Below are 19,233 nucleotides of genomic sequence, written 5' to 3'. Positions count from 1 at the left end.
CCAGTTACTGACTGGCTATGGAGCTAGCGCTGCGCATCTCAATCAGCTGATACATAACCGCCTGGTGCTGCATAGGGCTAACAGGGGCTTCTGGGAACTGTAGTTATACAGTAGTACTAAGCCACAGGTGGATCTCTTATTATGCCTTCATTTTCAGCCATCATGCTGCAATGTATAGTCATATATCTCTATATAATGGTGATAAACAGGCTGGGCTGTATAGTAATACTGACCAGGCTGCTCTGTATAATGATGCTGAGTATCTCTATACGCTGATAATGACCAGGCTGCTCTGTATAATGATGCTGAGTATCTCTATACGCTGATAATGACCAGGCTGCTCTGTATAATGATGCTGAGTATCTCTATACACTGATAATGACCAGGCTGCTCTGTATAATGATGATGAGTATCTCTATATGCTGATAATGACCAGGCTGCTCTGTATAATGATGCTGAGTATCTCTATACGCTGATAATGACCAGGCTGCTCTGTATAATGATCTGAGTATCTCTATACACTGATAATGACCAGGCTGCTCTGTATAATGATGCTGAGTATCTCTATACGCTGATAATGACCAAGCTGTGCTGTATAATGATGCTGAGTATCTCTATACACTGATAATGACCAGGCTGCTTTGTATAATTATGCTGAGTATCTCTATACGCTGATAATGACCAGGCTACTCTGTATAATGATGCTGAGTATCTCTATACGCTGATAATGACCAGGCTGCTCTGTATAATGATGCTGAGTATCTCTATACACTGATAATGACCAGGCTGTGCTGTATAATGATGCTGAGTATCTCTATACACTGATAATGACCAGGCTGCTCTGTATAATGATGCTGAGTATCTCTATACACTGATAATGACCAGGCTGCTCTGTATAATGATGCTGAGTATCTCTATACACTGATAATGACCAGGCTACTCTGTATAATGATGCTGAGTATCTCTATACGCTGATAATGACCAGGCTACTCTGTATAATGATGCTGAGTATCTCTATACGCTGATAATGACCAGGCTGCTCTGTATAATGATGCTGAGTATCTCTATACGCTGATAATGACCAGGCTGCTCTGTATAGTGGTGCCAAGTCTCTACACTCAGCACTGAATGACACATGCTGTACAGGCAGCAGGAAATGTCGCTGGCAGCTAACGCCTCATTGGGGAGTAACAACAGTCAGTGCAGTTGTGGGTTTCACTTCCTAAACAAATAACATCCCTTTTACATTACCTGATTCGCCAGAAACACATGGCCCCTCCCCACTGAGAACTTTGATTGTCAGCACTGTGGAAATATCGGCATCTTAAAAGTGTCAGATGAAAGGGCTGATTTACAGGTGCTAAATTGCACCAGAGCAGTTGCCCATAGCAACCAATCTGATACTTGCTTTCCTTTATCCAACATGTAAAAGACATTTTCAAGCTGATTGGATGCACTTGGTTAGTAAATGAATAATGGTAGATGGTGCAGTAACTGGAGCTGATGTGGAGTTACCGGATCAATTGAAAATTCAGTGACCTGTCTAATACATTCATGTTTTATGGCTGCTCTGATTGCATTTAAATTATATTTTAATAAGTGCAACCCTGCTAGCTGGATTTTCTAGATGTGCCACATGATCCAGTAACCCTATCAGTGCCTGCCATAGGCTTAGCAGTGACCTGCCTGGACATGAGTTATGGGGGGCTCAATATAAACCCCATGCAGTTCTTTGATGCCACAGGATCACTTGTCAGTGGCGAGGGCAAAGGGCAGATGGATGGGATAGAGGCAGAGGTGGTGGGGGCAAGAAGGCTGGGCCCCAATTGCAGTAGAAATTATTGTAATCCAAGGGTATTGGACTTGTATCTTATATTAATACATACAGTCAGGTTTAAGGCTGTCAGAATCCCGTCCATTCTGTTCTGCGTCTCAGACATTCCTTGGCTCAGCCTATGCCAGTTGGTACCCAGTCCTTCCTCTACTACTAACCAGTTTCTGGCTCAGCCCCTGCTTCCCAGCAGGGCCACCATCAGGGTGGGAAAGGGGGTACAATTGTGTGGGGGCCTGGTCACAGTGCGCAAGTTACGTATAAAGTTACATCAAAACTTGCATAATTACTGCAAAAACGTAAAGTTACGCCAAAACTTGTGTAACTTTGGCAAAGACTGCCAAGAAACTTGCCCTGAAACCTAACCTGTGTATCAAATGAAAGACAATGCAGAGAAGCTGCACTGACCCCCAGTTAATTAACAACATAAAGTAAATTTCACTGCCCCCAATGTACTGACTGAATGAATCTGTCCTGTTTCGCTTCACCAAAAAAATTTGCAAACCTTTCAAAAGTTTCCCAAAACGGCAAAAATGTTGGGCTTCAAAAAAAATTGTGTGTTCCTGCGGGGCCCTATATAAATAACTTGCGCTGGGTCCCAAAGTTTCTGATGGTGGCCCTGCTAGCCAGTGCCTGGTCCATCCTGTGCTATTCAGTCCCTGGCCCAACCTGTGCCTGTTGGTACCCAATCTGGACCAGTGGAGTGGAAGATATATGGTATATGAGGGCCTGGGTAGAGGAATAAGTCGTGAATAAACGGTGACTGTGGGCCTAGGGCATATGCCGTTTGACTACTGTGAGCCTCTCATGGAGACTTACTGTGCTTACATTCCCAACGGATTCCCTTTCACATGTAGTCAGACCCATTGCCAGTGGCAGATATTGGCACTATCAGGTAGGGAAGAGCAAAGTGGGTGGCCCCCACCCATGGAGCCAAATAAAATCCAGTGCCACCCTCTGTGCATATGTGCATCACTAGCAAGGGGCACTTGCCCAGGTGAATATACGGGCCTACAGCTAATAGTAACTGTTGGTAAATAAATGTAAATCGAACTTTCCCTTTAAAGTCAGCCTTCTTTCTAACACAGTGCCTTTTTAATAAGCTAATAAGAATAATGGTATTAAGGTATATTTCTTAGGGGCATATAAATCGCCTTTCCATCACTTTCTGTATAGCCATTCTGTAAGTGGCTCCTGGCTTCCCCCTGTAAGGCTAATTTATTACACAACAAGGCAGTGCTTGGGCAGAACTTCCAGTTCCTCCTCAGCCAGCTAACAACAGCACAGGGATGCCAAATATTTCACTTCTGCATAAAAACATAAGATAAATATTTATGAGGGTTAGGATTAAGCTTCTCACGGAGGAGGAGGAATGCGCACTGTAGCCCCAGTCTCACTAATAACGATTCCAATATCTCGTATCTCAGTGCAGGTAAGGCATGCCTTTGTATTGGCATGCGCAAAGCATTCTGGGTCAGGCATATTGTCGGTAGATAGGGCCACACTGCCTTCAGATAAGACCACATTGGGCTCTGACATTAGGGATTCCCAAGTATTCTTTGAGCTGATTAAAGTTAGGCAGATGTGCAGTTTAGTAAATTTGCCATATGCCCCACCCAAAGCAGCTGAAGGGGTACCTGGGAGGAAAACAAAACATTGCGGCATGTTGCTCTGCAATTTTTGCACCAACTGAGGGAGAGAAGGTTATTGAGTTTGTTCACTGGGGGTCCCAACAAATTGCCCCCATGGCTTCCATATTTTGATCATTTTAAAGGGCTAAGAATCCAGAAATGCTATATCTAATAGGTCTTATATAGGATATTTAACCACTGTGGTCTTAATTCTCTGTTATACCAGATATCTAGCATGTCAGCCATAAAGCAAGGCTGACCTGTTGCTTTGCAAGAGACAAGAAGAAGACTAAACCATTACATAGGGAAATACAATGCATGATATAGTTATATAGTGATACCGTGTCCAGCAGTGCTTCACAGAGTAGGGGGGACACAAACACAGAGTTAACATATACAAACAATGAGATTGTACAGTGTGTTAAACTACACAAAGGGGGAGGAGCTTGCTCAAAAGAGCAAACAGTCTGAGAAGGAAGGGGAGTGACCTGTTTGTCTAGATGTTAGCCCATTATACCAGTGATTAGGGGGTGTGGGAGAAGAGATTTATAAATGGCGGGTAAGTTGATGAGGGATTAAGTTGGAAACTTGAATAAAGGGGTGGGTTGTAAAGTGTGTATCTGAGTGCTGGAGGTTCTGGGAATGTCTAATGGGACTGGAAAGGGAATTCCAGAGGATGGGTGCAGCATGGGAAAAGTCCTGGATGTGGGAGTGAGACAAGGTAACAGCACACTGTTTAAGCACAAACATTATGGTTCCTTATTATATGAACAGCCCTGGAAGCAAAATTTCCTGTATTGTATCTACACCAGTTTGTTACATTACTGTCACATTGTGCTGTCTCCAGCTGCTGCTGCTGGTTCCCAAAATAACATTGTAGCAACCCGGCAAAAATAATTAGGAACATGACAAGATAAGCCTGCGGTGCCGGGAACACAGTGTGTATGCCACTCACTTCTCTGTAGGGGCAGATATGGGCTGAGATGGGCAGAGATGGAGCCTGACACCGTTGTTCATCTCCAGTCAGACAGCCAGTAGATTTGTGTCTGAAACAGACAGAAATGTGCCTAGAAATTATGTTTTGCTGAACAAACTTACGGGTTCTTTTCCATTCATTTACCATTTATGTCAATGGGAAACATAGGTAGGGATTTCTAGGGGTGGTTCTGGCGAGAGACTATGTAAGAAAGTGGCAATTAGGGTTGTCAAAATGCCACCTGCAGTTTCCTTCAGTGCCTATTAATTGACAGTTTGGCTCCTTTAGGCTAGAAAATTCCCTCTCTCCACCTGGAGATGAAGGACAAGGCAAGAGAGAAGGGCTGAAAAGTGCCATAAGATTAAATGTGAATTTCTCAGCTATTTCCTGTGGCAAACTGGATGCTTTGACTCTTTGGTAATGAGTATTTCCATTCCGCTCAGGGACACATTCAGCCATATAAATACTGTTTTTACATTTGCATGAGTAGAATATTCCAAGCCATTATTTGTATACAGCTGCCTGCACCTCAGAGGAACGAAGCCGTGCTGTTTATTGTGGTGGAAGGGCCTTGAGGAAGCAAAAACACAGTTTTGATATAAAGTGTTAATGTCTCCACCGTGCCTTACTATACACCCTCTCCCATCAGCAGCCTCTTCATATAAATATCAGTGGGGTGCCATGCAGTTTATTTACTTTCCCTTTGCATAGCAGGACTGCTGTGTGGCCTGGAGTTGCATTACAGATGCCTTTGCCAAGGGCAGTTACTGATAATGGGAGAAGGGTGCTAGATCAGTAGGCCTCAGTTTCCCTGTAAGGTCATTATTTTGGCCAGACTGCGTCAAACAGGGCACTCCAGGTCATGTGACAGGTGACAGTTGCGAGTATATGTCAGGATGTGTCCTTCATGGCTGACCCTTATCTCATTCAGAGTTTCTATAGGGTCAGTGTAAACAACAGCTGTGGCCTGGGAGTTCACGATAACATTATAATTACGGCAGGGTAGCAACAGCAGCAGGGCTTTCCTTGCCCTCAAGTGGGAGCTAAACTGGGAACGGCTGTGGCACTTTAAGGGATTAGTGGTAAACCTACACTTTCCCTCAGCTGTTGCTGGGCTACATCTTCTGAGCTGCCAGGTAATACTGGTGGTTGCCATCAACTGGAGAGTAGCCTGTGGGCATTTCTCTTAGACCTTCAATTTATTCCATTTGAACCACAAACTGTTCAGACAGAAGAGGTATGTGCCTAGGGCCCCCTCACCATTGCACCCTAGGAATGTGCCTCTTCTGCCTACCCCTAGTTCTGGCCCTGGTTGTACCTTGTAATAAAAGAAATCTGGTTCACAGACATGAACACATGGATGTAGCTGACACTCTAATTCCATAGACAGCCAAATGTGAATGTAACCTTTCCAGGGGGCCACAGTTCAAGCACTTTGTGTTTGTCCTAGAGTTAAGTTGCCACTCAGATTCCATCTCTTTAATAAATCAATGGGGAGTCGTCTCCTGTAGCAAAGGGGGGCACAGTAGCTTATCCAGATATCCTCAGCCATCAGCCCCTTCCAACTTGTGCTTTGGTACCTTCCCCTCACAGAATAATGTCCCCGGGCCTGTGCAGATGACGAGATGGCAGCCCAGGTGCAATTACACCATTTGGCTGTGAATACTCTGAACCTTGTACCAGCACCCATGGCCGTGCCAGTGTGCACCCAGAGTAACTGTAGCTGTTTTCTATTCTCTTATCTCGCAGCCTTCAGTCATAGGTAGGGTGCTGGGAATTGTTTTCAGTAGTATCTGAGCAGAGGGATCTCCCTGGTTCAGATGCCAAATTGTAAGCCTAATAAATCCCTGTATCATTGTGCCGCCCTGTATGGTGTATACTGTAGTTACTTAATGGCACAATGAATGCACACCTATGCTACAGAGGCCGTTGAATGAATGTGGTTATGGCTGAATACCCCTGTATTATGCCAACACAAACAGCCTCATTAGAAAGACAAGATAGCAATCTGATGCAAGACAATGGGAGGAATCTAACAAAACTGGTTTCTTTTCCACTTCAGCTCAGATTCCGAGGGCAACTTCGACACACCTGAGGCGGCTACTCCAGTCCCATCGCCTGTAAAGGAGCCAGTTCCAGGTAACAAGCATGTCTGGTATTTCTGTGTGTGTGCGATCCTCCTTCTACATGGCCTGATGGGTGGTTTAATATATGTACATTGGTAATGGGCCTGCTGTTCTCTATAATCACTATAGACTGGTAATGACCAGGCTGTAGTGAAGGGGTGAAATTTTTCCCCGTTCATGAATTTGTGGCAAATTTCCTCATTTCACCATTGGCGGATTTTTTTGCGAAACAGGTGCTAAAATTTGTCACAAAAAAATTTGACGTGCAATCAAAAATTGCGATAGGCTGTATTGTATAATGATGATGAGTATTCTATACACTGATAATGACCAGGCTGCTCTGTATAATGATGCCGAGTATCTCTATACACTGATAATGACCAGGCTGCTCTGTATAATGATGCTAAGTATCTCTATACACTGATAATGACCAGGCTGCTCTGTATAATCATGCTGAGTATCTCTATACACTGATAATGACCAGGCTGCTCTGTATAATCATGCTGAGTATCTCTATACACTGATAATGACCAGACTGCACTGTATAATGATGCTGAGTATCTTTATATACAGATAATGACCAGGCTGCTCTCTATAATGATGCTGAGTATCTCTATACACAGATAATGACCAGGCTGCTCTGTATAATGATGCTGAGTATCTCTATACACTGATAATGACCAGGCTGCTCTGTATAATGATGCTGAGTATCTCTATACACAGATAATGACCAGGCTGCTCTGTATAATGATGCTGAGTATCTCTATACACTGATAATGACCAGGCTGCTCTCTATAATGATGCTGAGTACCTTTATATTCAGATAATGACTTGGCTGCTCTGTATAATGGTGGGAAGTATCTTTATACACTGATAATGACCAGACTGCTCTGTATAATGATGAAAGGTATCTTTATATACAGATAATGATTAGGCTGTACAATAAGGGCTCTGGTACACGGGGAGATTAGTCGGCCGCGGCAAAACTCCCTGCTCGCGGGCGACTAATCTCCCCGAGTTGCCTTCCCCCTGCCATCCCACCGGCGAACATGTAAGTCGCCGGCGGGATGGCAGACGCGGCGGGGCGATTCCGGGAAATCGCCGAAAAAGCCTCGCGAGTCTTTTTCGGTGATTTGCGCGAAATCGCGCCGCCGCGTCTGCCATCCCGCCGGCGACTTACATGTTCGCTGGTGGGATGGCAGGGGGAAGGCAACTCGGGGAGATTAGTCGCCCGCGAGCAGGGAGTTTTGCCGCGGGTGACTAATCTCCCCGTGTACCAGAGCCCTAATAGAGGAGGAGAGTATATAGTAGGGCCAGGCTGGCAGCTTATCATAACACTATTGATGGGCTGAGGGGAAGGGACTGTAGGGCTGAGGGGAAGGGAATGTAGGGCTGAGGGGAAGGGAATGTAGGGCTGAGGGGAAGGGACTGTAGGGCTGAGGGGAAGGGACTGTAGGGCTGAGGGGAAGGGACTGTAGGGCTGAGGGGAAGGGACTGTAGGGCTGAGGGGAAGGGAATGTAGGGCTGAGGGGAAGGGAATGTAGGGCTGAGGGGAAGGGACTGTAGGGCTGAGGGGAAGGGACTGTAGGGCTGAGGGGAAGGAAATGTAGGGCTGAGGGGAAGGGACTGTAGGGCTGAGGGGAAGGGAATGTAGGGCTGAGGGGAAGGGAATGTAGGGCTGAGGGGAAGGGACTGTAGGGCTGAGGGGAAGGGAATGTAGGGCTGAGGGGAAGGGACTGTAGGGCTGAGGGGAAGGGACTGTAGGGCTGAGGGGAAGGGAATGTAGGCCAATGCTCATCTCGCCTCTGGAAGATGAAAGCAGTAACACACGCTGACAGTTTGTTTTTCTCTGTGATTCAGATGTGCAGTATGTGGGCGAGTGACTCACAGGATCTGCAGATCCTAAATTTATCTCATATGAAGCACTAACTGTTTCCTCCCGTTATACCCTCCCATAGAGCTGCTTTATTCCAGCTGCTTCTATTCTCTAGAGCTCCTCAGGGCAATGACACGTGGGTTGGGTACAAGCAGGGAAGGCAAAATGCTCAGAATTGCCCCTCCATTGCCCTGATTGGTAATGGCCTGGGTCCTGCCAGGGCACCCATGGGTCAGACACTTAGCCTTACCATTGTGCACCCTGAGAGCGCATACCAGCCGCAGCGTGAGCGAGCAGACACATATCGCTGGCTACATACAAAGGATTCTTGGGATTTCTCTCTGACTGCCTCACCAGGCATCTGATTTTTTTAACTGTTTGATGTGAGTCTCAGGGGCTGGTAGATTAAGGTGCTAAACAGCACACATACATTTTCCCTATAGCAAGCTTTTTCATTTTGCCTTTCATTTTCTGTTAATAGACTTATTAAAACTAATTGGCTAATTAATGAGCCTCCCTGTGTCCTCATGAGATCACCGTGTATCATCCAATAACTTATACCCTCCACTGGTGCCATTTTACATTGGAATTATGGATATGAAAAGGGTCAGGGCTTGAGTGTGTTGGGGGTGTTACTAAATGTGGTCAGAGGCAAACAGGTCCTTCTTTCAGAGAATGCAAATATTAAGAGGTATTGTCAAAGCCATCCAGATCCTTCTCATCCTTCGAATGAGAGAATGAAGATGAAACCATTTTTAAGTTGGAAAGAGGAAGAAAAGAAAGGCAAATAAGAAGACACATATGTAACTAGAAAGGGACGTTTGAGAACAAACTTCAAGTTGGGTTGAAAAACGTGTCAGAAGTCACGAAATGAAATCTGGTCTGTTGTGGGCTCCGCCCAGTTTTTCTAACTTGGACCCACAGTTATATAGTAAAAACCTCTGCGCAAAGTTTGGGGACCCTGGTTTTAATAGTGTCTGAATGGCAGCAACTTAAATTTCCCCACTTCAGTTACCCAGTGACTAACTCTGCAAAGTTATGGACCCCAGGATTAATAGTTAAAGAACGGCAGCAGTTTAAATTGAAACCAATAAAAGTCAATAGATAAATTGTGATTGGCTGTTAGTGGCTCAACCCACTTTTCCTATTTTTGAACTGCAGTCCCCCAGTGACCAACTTTGCAAAGTTTGGGGACTCGGGCATAAAGATTGTGGGACTGACAGCATTTTACACTTCACCATTGAAAGTAAATAGGTGAAATGTGATTGGCTGTTGGTGGCTCCGTCCACTTTTTCTAACTTTGAACGGCAAATACCCAGTGACTAACTTTGGAAAGTTTAACAACCCTGGAATTAATACTTAAATAATGGCATCAGTTTAAATATAAACCAATGAAATTTAATGGGTGGAAATGGATTGGCTGTTGGTGGCTCCTCCCATTTGTTTTTACCCTGAATATGTAGTCAGCCAGTGACAGACTGTGCAAAGTTTGGGAACCCTGACATAAATAGTGTGAGAAAGGCAGCATTTTAAATTTAAACCAAAAAAAATTCAATAGGTGACGTCTGATTGGCTGTTGGTGGCTCCACCCACTTTTTAAAACCTAAAAATGTAGTCCCCTAGTGGCCCTGGTGTTAATACTGTGAGAATGGCAGCAGGTTGAATTTCCCCATTGAAAATCAATAGTTAAAATCTGATTGGCTGTTGGTGGCTTCGCCCACTTTTTCTAACTCTGACCCGCAGTTACCGGGTGACTAGCTCTGCAAAGTTTGGGGATCTTAGTATTAATATTTAAAGAATGGCAACATATGAAGTCTATAGTTGAAATCTGATTGGCTGTTGTTGGCCCCACCCACTTTCCTAAACTTGGAACATAGTCACCTAGTGACTGACTGTGCAAAGTTTGGGGACCCTGACATTAAACGTGAGATTCTCATGTGAGAATAGCAGCAGTTAAAATTTCCCCACTGATAACAATGAAAGAATTGCAGCAGGTTGAATTTCCCCATTGAAAGTCAATAGGTAAATCAGATTGGCTGTTGGTGGCTCCACCCACTTTTTCTAACCTTGAACCCCAGTTACCTTGTGCCTTACTCTGCAAAGTTTGGGGATCCCGGCGTTATTACTGTGAGACTGGCAGCAGGTTGGATTTCCGCCAAGTCAATAGGTAAAATCTGATTGGCTGTTCACAGCTCCGCCCACTTTTGGGCATCCAACAATCATCATATTTTCATTCAGGCTGAGCCCATGACTGTGTGATTCAAGTTTGGGGGGTGGAGCCTCACAGCTGTAAGTGTGGCAGCAGTTTCAATTTACCCATAAAAGTCAATAGGTGAAATTTGATTGGCTGTTGTTGGCTCCTCCCACTTTGGGGTCATTCAACAAATGTCGCTGTTTTATTTAGGGTGACTCCATGATTATGTTATTCAAGTTTGGGGGGTGTAGCTTCAAAGCTGTAAGAGTGGCAGCAGTTTGAAAATCTTCCCTGTCAAAGTCAATGGGAAAATTGGGGGGTTCGGAGCGGCGCCACAAAATGACGGGGGGCGGGATCGCTTAGAAAAGCACAAGCAACCTGCTCCGCTATAGGGTGAAGAAGTGTGGGGAGTTTGGGTGTTGTACCCCTAAAACTGTAGGAGGAGTAGTGTTTAGAATATGGGGGGTGCTAAGAATAAGAAGACAGATTGAAAGACATATATAAACTGAGAGCCAGACCCCTCGGGCCTTGCATTGCAGCCTTGCGCGCTGGAGACCTGAGTTCAGTTCCGAGCAGGACACTTCATGGCGTGTAGGAGTCTCTATGTCCTCCCCGTGCGGGCAGTGGGTTGCGCCCCCACAGCACAAAGACATAAGTTGCCAGTTACGGTTCCCGGGAGTTGGCCACTCCCAAGTTTTTTATGAAGTGCAGTCAGAGAGTAGTCATGTCACATATTAAAGTCATTAGATCCATTGCAATTTACCTATTGCTCCAATTCATCTACGGTGGAGGCCATTATTGCTGCTCTCCATCTTTCTTTGTCTCATTTGGACAAAATACTTATGTAAGGATGTTGTTTATTGGCTTTAATTCTGCTTTGAACAGTTATTTAAGAGAGGCTAATTTGTAAGCACTGTAAAATTCTCCCTTATTTATATTTTAAGTTCATTTTAAAAATTACCACAATGTGGGTTATAGGAGAGAGAGTTTACATAGTTGATGGCTGGCCAGCCAATAACAATGGGGAGAAGTGCCTTCACACACACACACACTAAAGCAGCCATTTTCTGAGCCAGCCTCACTCTCACACAGCATCGTGTGACCAGGCTGGGGCTCAGAGAAGATACAAGGGAATAAGTTTCAGGCTGCAGCAATTGCCAGAGAGACAGCCAGTATTATCAGTAGAGAGACCCACAATCAGCACAAGCTGAGATCGTAAACACCATTATGGTGACCTGGGGCACTTGTACTTGCCCTGTGTGAGGGGGAAATTCTGGGGGGCAAGTGACTCCCCTGTCCCTTACTGTGGATGCCAATGCTGCTGATAGTAAGAAACCATAAAGAGATCACTTAGAAAAGCACAAGCAACCTGCTCCGCTATAGGGCGATGAAGTGTGGGGGGTTTGGGGGTTGTACCCCTAAAACTGTAGGAGGAGAAGCGTTTAGAAAATGGGGGGCGCTAAGAATAATAATAAGAAAAAGCGTAAGAACAGTTCGTGGGTTTTTTCAACCCAACATAATAAAAAGCACGCTTTTTTGCTCAGGCTCAGTAAGCCATAGTAAACAATAAGATTCTTTGCTTTTCAGCAGGTGACCAGTAAATGTGTTGTGCTGATTGGCTGATGTAGGCAATTAGATCTATAGCAAAGCAAAGCCCATGGATAACTTGGGTGACTTATCTCCCCAAGATGCCTTCTCACCAGCAATAAAGTAAATGGCTAGTGGGAAGGCATTTATGGGGAGATTAGTTACACGCAGTTGTTTCCTTTGCCTTGCTGAGCTGTCTCTGTCACTCCTATTGAACCCCGCAGTGATGCGAGCGCTGGGCTTCAGGTAGAATCTGTAGCTAGAATCTCAGTCTTTAGACATTTATGGCCTTGCTGCTATTTTGAGAGAGAAAGTCAGGTTAATTAACCCTTCAGTTTTACCACCCTTTGAAAGCATTTAGAAATAACAATTTTTTTTAAGCTTTCCTAAACATGACACTTTTTAGGCCCAAATGGAAACATTTCTATAATCTTTTTCTTTTTATTAACTACCCAGCACTGTCTGACATTCCCTTCACACACACATATACTCCCCTGTGCTTGATATGATAACCCTATCCCTTCCAGTTTAGTCCTCGACATACTATATATAAAGCAGCACTGATGAAGCAAGGGGGCCCCAAAACAACAGCTAAGGGCCAGAGGTTCCGCATTCCCCCTTTATGCACATAATGGGGCCCCTACAAAGTGTGTTTTGCCTGTAGCTCCTAAGCCACCGCCCTGGAAACATTCCCCACAGAAGTATGTGTAGCCTACGCCAATAATGTGGCAATTCTGCTTCTTCTGAGCATTCCACACAAAAGGTCTTCAAACAGTACGAGGGGCCTGTCAGCTCTCTAGTCTGCTCTCCAGTCTGCGCGCAGCTCCAGCCCCGATACACTTACACAAGAGCATATCAGGTTAAAGGGAAACTATGCTCATTTAGTTAGCAAGGTTACTTCACCTAACTAGAATACTACAATAGTATCACCTACTGTATGCATGGAACATTCCTTATTATACATAGAAGTCAATGGAACACATTGGAGGCCATTAAATCTTTTGGGGGTTACATCTCGCCCACAGGTGTCCAGCTGCACAGCCCTGTGGCTGGACTTACTGCTCAACCATCTGGATATATATATATATATATATATATATATATATATATATATATATATATATATATATATATCATGTATATATGTATGTAGCTGCTCAGTGATGAATGTCAACCCTGCTACACAACTCTGCACCTTGAGAGCTGGCCATTTATGGACTGCCATTGATGTGGTTTAATGATGTTTAAGTTAAAAAGGGTGGTCCTAGTCTCAGGTGCTGATCTGCTAGACTTCTAATGCCCACTTACAATCCAGTTGTAGCTCCAGCCCATATTTGAATTTCTGCCTCATTTCCCATAAACACAAGTGACCACTAATCAGTCTGATGAAACCTGCCCACATGTCCAAGACTATGTTGTTTCCTGACCTCTTGGGTAGAAGCCACCCTGTGTAGTCCAGGGTTTGGTTCGGTCTCCATTACCCACATAGACACATCAGTAACTGTCCTCTAGCATAATTCCAAGAATTTAGTCTTGTCCAAATATCATTTTCTTATAGAATCCAGTTGGACTGTGAGTGTTCCTTTAGTATAGTATTCGAGGAGTAGTAGTAGAGTGCAAGTAGTAGAATAGTATATACAATAGGAACATGGCATGCCCACTAGAAGGCCAGTGTCTGCACCCAACTCTAGTGAACCCTTCTCTGGATGCCTTGTTATGTTAGCCTGTGGCACAGCAGCAGTGTGGGAATCTGGCCTGATCCTGTGCCCTGGGCTGAAAGTAGATTCCCAGTAGTGTCTGGTTCTGTGATCTGCACTGCCATGTTCCACCAATCAGGCACTGTTTCACTCTGTCCTGAGCCCCATGCCCAGTTGTGCCCTACTTTGTGCAGACACTCAGAACAACCGCCAGCCTGCATTTTGTATGTGAAACCCCAGCTCTGTGCTAGGCTTGACCTTAAAACAGACACCCGGGTGTTAAGTCTGATGCCAAGTCTTATTATAGCCGAGTCTCTCATTTCCGCCTGAAATCAGACTTAATTCATGTTTTTGTCAGTTTGCACTCCATCTGTCAGCCGTGCAATGCACTGCAGGGAATCTGATGTCAGGAGCTGCTCTGGGATAGGAAATCAGAACAATGTGCCCTGTGTCTGCTTCTGTGCGTCAGGCAGAAAGCTGTGCCGGGGATGTTCTCTCTCAGTGACAAAGCACCGGGCAATCTGTGTGAGCTCCCATACACGGCCCACTGCCAGCACTAAAGGAGGAGAATGTTCCGATGGGAACTAGCGGCATAGCACTTCTGTTGGGCTCCCTCTCCGCTTACTAAGTGGGGCAATAACTGTTGGCCTGTGAGATAAAATGTATATTCATTGTAACTTTTCAATACTTCTGAAGATATTTGTAAATCTAATTGCAGTGGGAAAACGGACAGTCATTTCTTCTTAAAACTACACTACTCAGATGGCTCTGTGTCTTATAACGGTTTTTAAAGGAAAACTATACCCCAAGAATGAATACTTAACCAACAGATAGTTTATATTATGTTAAGTGGCCTATTAAATAATCTCGCCAAACTAGAATATATATATCAGTAAATATTGCCCTTTTACATCCTTTCCCTTGAGCCGCCATTTAGTGATGGGCTGTGTGCTCCCTCAGAGATCAGCTGACAGGAAATAATGCAGCTCTGACTGTAACAGGAAGTAGTGTGGGAGCAAAAGGCAGAACTCTGTCCATTCATTGGCTGATGGAGCCTAGCATGTATGTGTGCCTTGGCTTGTATGTGTGCACTGTGGATTCTATGGTCCCAGAAGGCGGCCCCTAAATTCCTAAAATGGCAGTTTTCTATTTAGGATTACCCAATAGCACATACTACTAAAAAAGTATATTTTTATGAAAATTGTTTATTTAGATGAAGCAGGGGTTTATGCAATATATTTTTATACAGACCTACATTGTTTGGGGGTATAGACTGTATCCCTTTAACTATAGTGAGGGAATAACCCAAGCATGCTACAACTATGCATTTCTGGCTGAACGAGCGCGGAGATGACATTTATGAGAGCAGATGTAGGTCAGAAGAGAAGATTAATGTAGCAAGCCAATTATAAGCAGTTATTGTATAATTAAAGGTTTACCATGTTGCAGGCAGTTTCTTGGCCTGACATGAAAGCATGCACACAATTATGGTAAATACCGCTCTCGTATGGCTTCCCTGTAGCGATTATAAGGAAAATGAGACTGACTGCATTGATGGCAGCCAATAATATGATGGAGACCTGGGATGCACTGAGGCATTTTAGTTATAATAAGGAAACGGGGAACTACTGTTATTATTGAAATATTACTAAACTGCAGTGAATCTTTAAAGGAGAACTAAACCCTAAAAATGAAGATGACTAGAAATATATATATATATATATTTATATACTGAACTTACTGCAACAGCCTAAAGGTTCAGCATCTCTATAGTAGTAATGAGCCAACTTTTTCCAGTTGCTACAGAAGCTCCCCATCTTGGATTCTGTTATAAGCGTCAGTGACACTGCACATGCTCAGTGTGTTCTGAGCAGCTGACGAGAAGCTAAGTTTAGGGGTCATCTTAAGCAGAAAATGCTTTGTCTGTTAAATAAGCTGATGCTACAGGGCTGATTATTACATTCTGATACTAATTGCACTGGATGCAGAGCTGCCATGTTATGAGAATCATAAAGCCTTATATTGTGCCATTTATATTCTATATATACAGTATAGTGTGCCATTTATATTCTATATATACAGTATAGTGTGACATTTATATTCTATATATACAGTATAGTGTGCCATTTATAGTCTATATATACAGTATAGTGTGCTATTTATAGTCTATATATACAGTATAGTGTGCCATTTATATTCTATATATACAGTATAGTGTGACATTTATATTCTATATATACAGTATAGTGTGACATTTATATTCTATATATACAGTATAGTGTGCCATTTATATTCTCTATATACAGTATAGTGTGACATTTATATTCTATATATACAGTATAGTGTGCCATTTATATTCTATATATACAGTATAGTGTGCCATTTATATTCTATATATACAGTATAGTGTGCCATTTATAGTCTATATAAACAGTATAGTGTGCCATTTATATTCTATATATACAGTATAGTGTGCCATTTATATTCTATATATACAGTATAGTGTGCCATTTATATTCTATATATACAGTATAGTGTGCCATTTATATTCTATATATACAGTATAGTGTGCCATTTATAGTCTATATAAACAGTATAGTGTGCCATTTATATTCTATATATACAGTATAGTGTGCCATTTATATTCTATATATACAGTATAGTGTGCCACTTATAGTCTATATATACAGTATAGTGTGCCATTTATAGTCTATATATACAGTATAGTGTGCCATTTATAGCATATATATACAGTATAGTGTGCCATTTATAGTCTATATATATATACAGTATAGTGTGCCATTTATAGTCTATATATACAGTATAGTGTGCCATTTATAGTCTATATATACAGTATAGTGTGCCATTTATAGTCTATATATACAGTATAGTGTGCCATTTATAGTCTATATATACAGTATAGTGTGCCATTTATAGTCTATATATACAGTATAGTGTGCCAGTTATATTCTCTATACACAGTATAGTGTGACATTTATATTCTATATACACAGTATAGTGTGCCATTTATATTCTCTATATACAGTATAGTGTGCCATTTATATTCTCTATATACAGTATAGTGTGCCATTTATATTCTATATATACAGTATAGTGTGCCATTTATATTCTATATATACAGTATAGTGTGCCATTTATAGTCTATATAAACAGTATAGTGTGCCATTTATATTCTATATATACAGTATAGTGTGCCATTTATATTCTATATATACAGTATAGTGTGCCACTTATAGTCTATATATACAGTATAGTGTGCCATTTATAGTCTATATATACAGTATAGTGTGCCATTTATAGTCTATATATACAGTATAGTGTGCCATTTATAGCCTATATATACAGTATAGTGTGCCATTTATAGTCTATATATATACAGTATAGTGTGCCATTTATAGTCTATATATACAGTATAGTGTGCCATTTATAGTCTATATATACAGTATAGTGTGCCATTTATAGTCTATATATACAGTATAGTGTGCCATTTATAGTCTATATATACAGTATAGTGTGCCATTTATAGTCTATATATACAGTATAGTGTGCCATTTATAGTCTATATATACAGTATAGTGTGCCACTTATAGTCTATATATACAGTATAGTGTGCCACTTATAGTCTATATATACAGTATAGTGTGCCACTTATAGCCTATATATACAGTATAGTGTGCCATTTATAGCCTATATATACAGTATAGTGTGCCATTTATAGTCTATATATACAGTATAGTGTGCCACTTATAGTCTATATATACAGTATAGTGTGCCACTTATAGTCTATATATACAGTATAATGTGCCACTTATAGTCTATATATACAGTATAGTGTGCCACTTATAGTCTGTATATACAGTATAGTGTGCCACTTATAGTCTATATATACAGTATAGTGTGCCACTTATAGTCTGTATATACAGTATAGTGTGCCATTTATAGTCTATATATATACAGTATAGTGTGCCATTTATATTCTATATATACAGTATAGTGTGCCATTTATATTCTGTATATACAGTATAGTGTGACATTTATATTCTATATATACAGTATAGTGTGCCATTTATAGTCTGTATATACAGTATAGTGTGCCATTTATATTCTATATATACAGTATAGTGTGCCATTTATATTCTGTATATACAGTATAGTGTGACATTTATATTCTATATATACAGTATAGTGTGCCATTTATATTCTGTATATACAGTATAGTGTGCCATTTATAGTCTATATATACAGTATAGTGTGCCATTTATAGTCTATATATACAGTATAGTGTGCCATTTATAGTCTATATATACAGTATAGTGTGCCATTTATAGTCTATATATACAGTATAGTGTGCCATTTATAGTCTATATATACAGTATAGTGTGCCATTTATAGTCTATATATACAGTATAGTGTGCCACTTATAGTCTATATATACAGTATAGTGTGCCACTTATAGTCTATATATACAGTATAGTGTGCCACTTATAGCCTATATATACAGTATAGTGTGCCATTTATAGCCTATATATACAGTATAGTGTGCCATTTATAGTCTATATATACAGTATAGTGTGCCACTTATAGTCTATATATACAGTATAGTGTGCCACTTATAGTCTATATATACAGTATAGTGTGCCACTTATAGTCTATATATACAGTATAGTGTGCCACTTATAGTCTGTATATACAGTATAGTGTGCCATTTATAGTCTATATATATACAGTATAGTGTGCCACTTATAGTCTGTATATACAGTATAGTGTGCCATTTATAGTCTGTATATACAGTATAGTGTGCCATTTATAGTCTGTATATACAGTATAGTGTGCCATTTATAGTCTGTATATACAGTATAGTGTGCCATTTATAGTCTGTATATACAGTATAGTGTGCCATTTATAGTCTGTATATACAGTATAGTGTGCCATTTATAGTCTGTATATACAGTATAGTGTGCCATTTATATTCTATATATACAGTATAGTGTGCCATTTATATTCTATATATACAGTATAGTGTGCCATTTATATTCTATATATACAGTATAGTGTGCCATTTATATTCTGTATATACAGTATAGTGTGACATTTATATTCTATATATACAGTATAGTGTGCCATTTATAGTCTGTATATACAGTATAGTGTGCCATTTATAGTCTGTATATACAGTATAGTGGGACATTTATAGTCTGTATATACAGTATAGTGGGACATTTATAGTCTGTATATACAGTATAGTGGGACATTTATATTCTATATATACAGTATAGTGGGACATTTATATTCTA

General features: G+C 41.6%; 1 protein-coding gene across 5 annotated transcripts in view; it reads left to right on the top strand.

Annotated features, from left to right (window-relative positions):
- The window catches only part of tacc1 (transforming, acidic coiled-coil containing protein 1), a 60,726-nt gene that overhangs the window by 15,162 nt on the left and 26,331 nt on the right, over nucleotides 1–19,233 (top strand). For all 5 annotated transcript variants that reach the window (XM_012959392.3, XM_002932784.5, XM_012959391.3 and 2 more), the window contains exon 2: nucleotides 6,501–6,577. In XM_012959392.3, the coding sequence (XP_012814846.1) occupies nucleotides 6,501–6,577 (77 nt within the window). The remainder of the gene's footprint in view (nucleotides 1–6,500; nucleotides 6,578–19,233) is intronic.

Source organism: Xenopus tropicalis, chromosome 3, assembly GCF_000004195.4.
Source record: "Xenopus tropicalis strain Nigerian chromosome 3, UCB_Xtro_10.0, whole genome shotgun sequence".
Classification (NCBI taxonomy): Eukaryota; Metazoa; Chordata; class Amphibia; order Anura; family Pipidae; genus Xenopus; species Xenopus tropicalis.
Note: the sequence above shows the minus strand (reverse complement) of the source record. Positions and strands in the feature narration are given on the sequence as shown.